Raw genomic sequence first — 5366 nt, 5'->3', positions numbered from 1 at the left:
AATCCACTTGGCAGGGTGCAGGCTATGAGGGTGAAGCCTTTTTGATCCCTGATGCAGCGCGTCTGAGTGAGCTTGAATAAAAAAACATGAACCATCGAACCCGAATGCTAAGGCCAAGCTCCCACCAAGATTGAAAAGTCCGGAGTTTTATTTTTAGCGTGTCTTCAAACACATTTTGCTTGAGATTGAATTTTTAGCATAGTGAGATTTTTTAAATCCTTGTATTTTTTCTTGTTTAGGTTTCGATGGCCCGTTAGGATCCATTTGGGCCATCGGAGGGTGTATGCGGAATTAGGGTAGTACTTTTTTTATTTATTTTTGTTAGTTTGGCTATTGTGGATCCACCCTGCTGGATTCGAAATCCAAAACCCGCCCAAAAACATAGGGAGTGGTTTTTTGAAATCTTGAAACCCTCTTTGAGAAATCGAGTGAAGGAGAGAGCTCACCCCTTTCAGCCCACTAATCACTTGCCAAAAGAACACAACAAGATAAACAAAGAAACGAATTAAACCATATAGAGAAATTAAAAGAATCTGAATGCTGATTCGTAGGGAAGATATTTTTCAAAGAACACAAACCAAAATCGAATTATTTAGGAAATAATGATTGATTTCATGCTCAATCAGTGGTTTATGAAGAAAACCTTGAGAAGCAATTTCAGTCGATTCTTTCATGATTTTCTTACATTTTCTGGGAAAACATAAACATATTTTCATTGAATGGTGAGAAATCGCGATCTTATTTGGGTAAAAAAAAAGTCGTCGCTTCTTTGGGTATACAAGTATGGATTTGGCATTGGTGTGACAATTAGAAATGGAGATGTTATGCATTTGCATTGCTAGCTAAATGGCCCAAATTAATCACATGGACACGATCTCAATTACACTGTTTTGAATCATAACATGCCTGTTGATATATATATATATATATATATATATTAAGCTTGTTATTTCTAGATTCTGTCTCCATTAACATTGAACTTCCGTTATTACTTTGTTCAACAACCACTCTTAGTAATCACTTCTTTAAATTAGAAAATATGTGTAAATACGCTAAGCTGACTAGGGGGGTAACTGGATAGTTTAGCTCAATTCTGAATCGGGTCTAAAAGTAGGACCCAAATCTAATTCGGGTTTGGGTATGACTAAAAAATTGTGGACAAGTATGGGTTAAATGGGTTCAGGTATCTAGTGGGTCCGTTATAATTTGGTCGGCTCTTTAATTGACCCATTTTGATTTGGGTCAGGTTCAGGTCTTGGTATGGCTGAAAAAAAAAATAGACCCATATGTGTTAACGGCTTCGGGTATCATCGGTTTGTGTCTTCACAGGTTCAGGTATGATCGGTTTGGGTATTAAAAACTTCAGGTTTCAGCTCGGGTCTTGATATTTTAGATACAAATTACTGTCAATAAAAGAAATTATAATGGATACATGCTTGATTATTTGGTGATTGCCCAAACCCAATTCATTTAAATAGTCGACAAAATTTTCACGTAAAGAAGAAAAAGGCCCTCATATATATTTGGCCCAAATTAACTGGTTGTAGACGTACACAAAAACAGGGCGAACCCATGCAAAAATGGGTCTTTCGGGTCGGTCCGAACTGAACCACATGGTAACCCTTGCCTTAGTCTTGCTCATTTGCCGAACAGCGGTTACTTCCAACCGCATGTAACCCTTAACAAGACATGCGCTCCAATGCTAGTAATAGACTGAAGAAACAACTGTTACTTCCAACCATGAAAACCCCATCTTAGATTACGTGAATAGATGGATAGCTGGTGTGCCAACCCAACATTAATGGATGTTCAGTTACAATTTCCCTCTTAATTAACAACCTTCTCTGCTTATAAATATTCCACAATTTAGCATCACTAACCTGGTTCATACACTCAATACTACCAACATGGCAATTGCACCACCATCTCACCACCTATCGTCCTTCTTCCTCCTCATTATGCTTACCGCTCATCTTCTCCTATCATACTCAACCACCACCTTTGCCGCCGCTGACATGACGACGTCGACGGCCGCCCTGGACATTCATGTAGAGTTGATTCATGTCGATGCACACCGCAGTTTTACCCACTTGGAGCGATTACACAAAGCAGCTAGCCGAGAGAAACATCGGCTTCAGAAGCTGCATCAGAAAATCCGGCATGGTAAACATCAGGCACAAGGTGATGATGATGTCGAAGTTTCGGTTGAGGCCGGAGTCGGTGAGTACTTAATGAATCTAGCGATTGGAACACCCCCACGCTCCTTTTCCGCCATGGTTAATACTGGTAGTCCTCTTGTATGGACACAATGCGATCCATGCATCAATTGCTCCAACAGAGAACCAATATTTAGCCCGTCAAATTCCTCCTCCTTTTCGAGGATGCTACACTCCAATCCTCTCTGTGCCTCCCTAACTTCGCGTGTAACTACATTTGATAATTCTACTGGTGGATGCAACTACAAGCTTGATTATGAGACTCCAGCTACTTCCCAAGGATACCTTGCCTTAGAGATGTTCACCTTGGGCTCGGGGAATCGAACCGTATCGTTTAAGAATATTGGGTTCGGCTGCGGCAATCACAACCAAGGTTTCGATGAGGGTGCTGGCATAGTTGGGCTAGATCGGAGCCCGATGTCACTCGTCTCTCAACTAGGGTCGTTAATCGATAACCGATTCTCCTATTGCTTCACTTTGTTTAATGACTCTGTTTACAAATCGAGTCGACTCGTGTTGGGCCACAGTGCTGCCTTGATCAGCTCAGACGCCTCGACAACGACGCCGCTGGTAGTTAACCCGCTCTTCAAGGATTCTTATTTAGTGAACTTGGAGGATATCAGTGTCGGAGGGAAGCGTCTCCTAATACCCAGTGGTTATTTCCGGGGCGAGTCTTATGGAGTAGCAGTAGGTGGTACCATCATCGACTCAGGCTCAGCGCTTACCAATATAGTACCACCCGCTTACATGTAAGAAACCGTCTCACTTTAATTTCTTGCTCTAATTTGGGGTAATGGGGTACCTAAACCCATGTTCATTGAACAAAACTTGCAACTGATGCGTACTTAATATGGTGTTTCACTTGTGATAGGCGAGTGAAGGATGCACTCGTCAAGGCTATCGGTTTACCGGTTGCTGATTCCTCAAAGGCGGGGCTTGATCTCTGCTACCAATCATTGCCAGAATCAGCGTCCATCCCTAATGTTACCTTTCATTTTGAGGGTGGTGATCTCGATGTTTCCAGAAGCCAATATTTCATTCGCGATCCAGATACAGGCTTGACTTGCTCAGTGTTGATGCCATCAACAATGCCCATAGTTTCAATAATTGGAGGCATCATGCTGGCCAACTTCCACGTCCTTTACGACCTTGGCAACAACCTCATCACTTTCACACCTGCAGAATGTGGTAAACTGTGAACCGCGCTTTCTATAACCCTCTTCTGTTTCCTTGGAAGCTCCATGAATGGGACTTTTATTTTTTTGAAAGAGTGGAAGTATTTTTATTCGCTAGTTTTGTAGCAGGGTGATACCTCATCATCATTCCTGCAGACCTCTTGTACTGATTTTACAGATCAAGTGAATTTTATCCTTCTTTAAAAAACAAAAATAAAGAGTGGAAGTTGTTCATTCAATTAGAGTTTCAGCAAGCAAGCACATGTATTTGCAGTAATCCCAGTATTTTCCTTTTGGCATTTAATAACATCTCTCTCTCTCTCTCTCTCAACAGTTGAACACACTTATGATTTGCATCCGAGCAAGACTAAATGAGGTGCATTTGAAGGAAGCATAGAGTTTGAGTCTCTATGAATGCCAAATTTATGTTCAAAATCGTGCACAAAAGAACTATAGAGTTCTCACTGATGATTCATACAAGATCTAAATCCAAGATAATTCTTTATTAAGACATCTTAATACATGTCATATGTTGGGTCCAAAGATTTGATGAAGAAAGAAAAGCACAAACATGACTGACTTAACTACAAGGACCATATGTCACCAAAAAGGATTCATCTCTATTAATAAGACATTTACATGTAATGGTTATATAATAGCCGAGTGCATTTGTTGTGCCTTACCATTGATGAATTACATGTGCCAAAGTGATGCCAACCTATTCTCGAGATTACCAAAACAACATTCGAGTTGTCACTCCCAGCATATATATATATATATATATATATATATATATATATATATATATATATATATATATATATATATATATATATATATATGAAAAACCCGTAATGTCAACTGGGTAGATCATTGAATGATGATTGGATGCGCCTTGCGCATCGATTTTGTGCAAAAAATGAGCATTAGCAGTGGTCACGGCCACCGCTAATGCTCTTGGAGAAAAATTGACTTTTAGCGGCAGTCATGACCACTGCTAAAAGTCCTTTTTACGTTAAAATAGAAGCATAGTTGTTGATCAATGCGTGATCAGCTGTAGATAATCATCCGATTATGTCAGGCAATTTATGTGTTTTGAGGATCTGGGTTACTATATATATTGTAATTGTGCAAATTTTTTGTTTCTTGTTTTGATTATGTAGAAGTGTTGCTGAGGTTATTTATCTTTCAAATATATGTGCTTTGTCTGACCTAAAAAAAATGTGATCTGACACTTCAACTGGATAGGCCTCAAGCAGGTTACAACTTAGTCTTCTTCATCATACAGCTAGTGCCCATTCAATTTGGATTGATTTGGTTATCAATATTGATTGCCTACTTATATAGCTAAAATTGTACTTGTTTTACTCACATAACCTACCTATCTTAGTCGCCTGAACTTGGATCTAGCCGTTATTGGTTCCAAGGATCAATGAACACGAAGCTCAAGTGCAGTTTAATCATGGGAGGGGAATCCCAACATTATTAGTTGTTATGGGCACCCCAGAGGCTACCATTTCCAAGCAGGGTGTTTGATGTTGTCCACTCTGCATGTTGTAGGGTTCTTGGTTGAACCCCTCTCTTTCTATTTTTTCAATTCTTTGATACTAGAACAATATGATATGAGTCTTATTTACTAAACTACCAAGTTTCAAAACACAGAGCGACACTACTCCAAGTTAATTGAGACTGATCAGAAGAGGACAAACAAATACATCAATAAATTACAGGAAGGTTTGCGGTCTCGCATGATAACAAGCATGCCCCATAAGTTTCAAGTTGTCGTGATAGTAGCTTCAAGGATTAATACAGACTGGGAGTGATCCAAGGGTATCGCAGGAAAGAGGCTAGCAACAAGCGATGGGAACAAGAGAAAATTCCCAAGTGGGCAGGAATCATGACTACCTTTCTCCAAGAGAGAGTTTCAAAAAAAGAACTATGATTCATCGATTGTGAAACTACTACAGAGACAAGG

At 39.8% G+C, this 5366-nt stretch overlaps 1 protein-coding gene across 1 annotated transcript; it reads left to right on the top strand.

Moving 5' to 3' along the window:
* The first annotated feature begins 1907 nt into the window (after positions 1 to 1907).
* Positions 1908 to 3415, top strand: LOC149822612 (aspartic proteinase nepenthesin-1-like). Its single transcript, XM_089980329.1, has 2 exons — positions 1908 to 2965; positions 3088 to 3415. The coding sequence occupies exons 1-2, from the start codon at positions 1908 to 1910 to the stop codon at positions 3413 to 3415; spliced, it is 1386 nt and encodes a 461-aa protein (XP_089836455.1).
* Positions 3416 to 5366: the final 1951 nt, after the last annotated feature.

Source organism: Nuphar pumila, chromosome 11 (assembly GCF_984573655.1).
Source record: "Nuphar pumila chromosome 11, dmNupPumi1.hap1.1, whole genome shotgun sequence".
Classification (NCBI taxonomy): Eukaryota; Viridiplantae; Streptophyta; class Magnoliopsida; order Nymphaeales; family Nymphaeaceae; genus Nuphar; species Nuphar pumila.
Note: the sequence above shows the minus strand (reverse complement) of the source record. Positions and strands in the feature narration are given on the sequence as shown.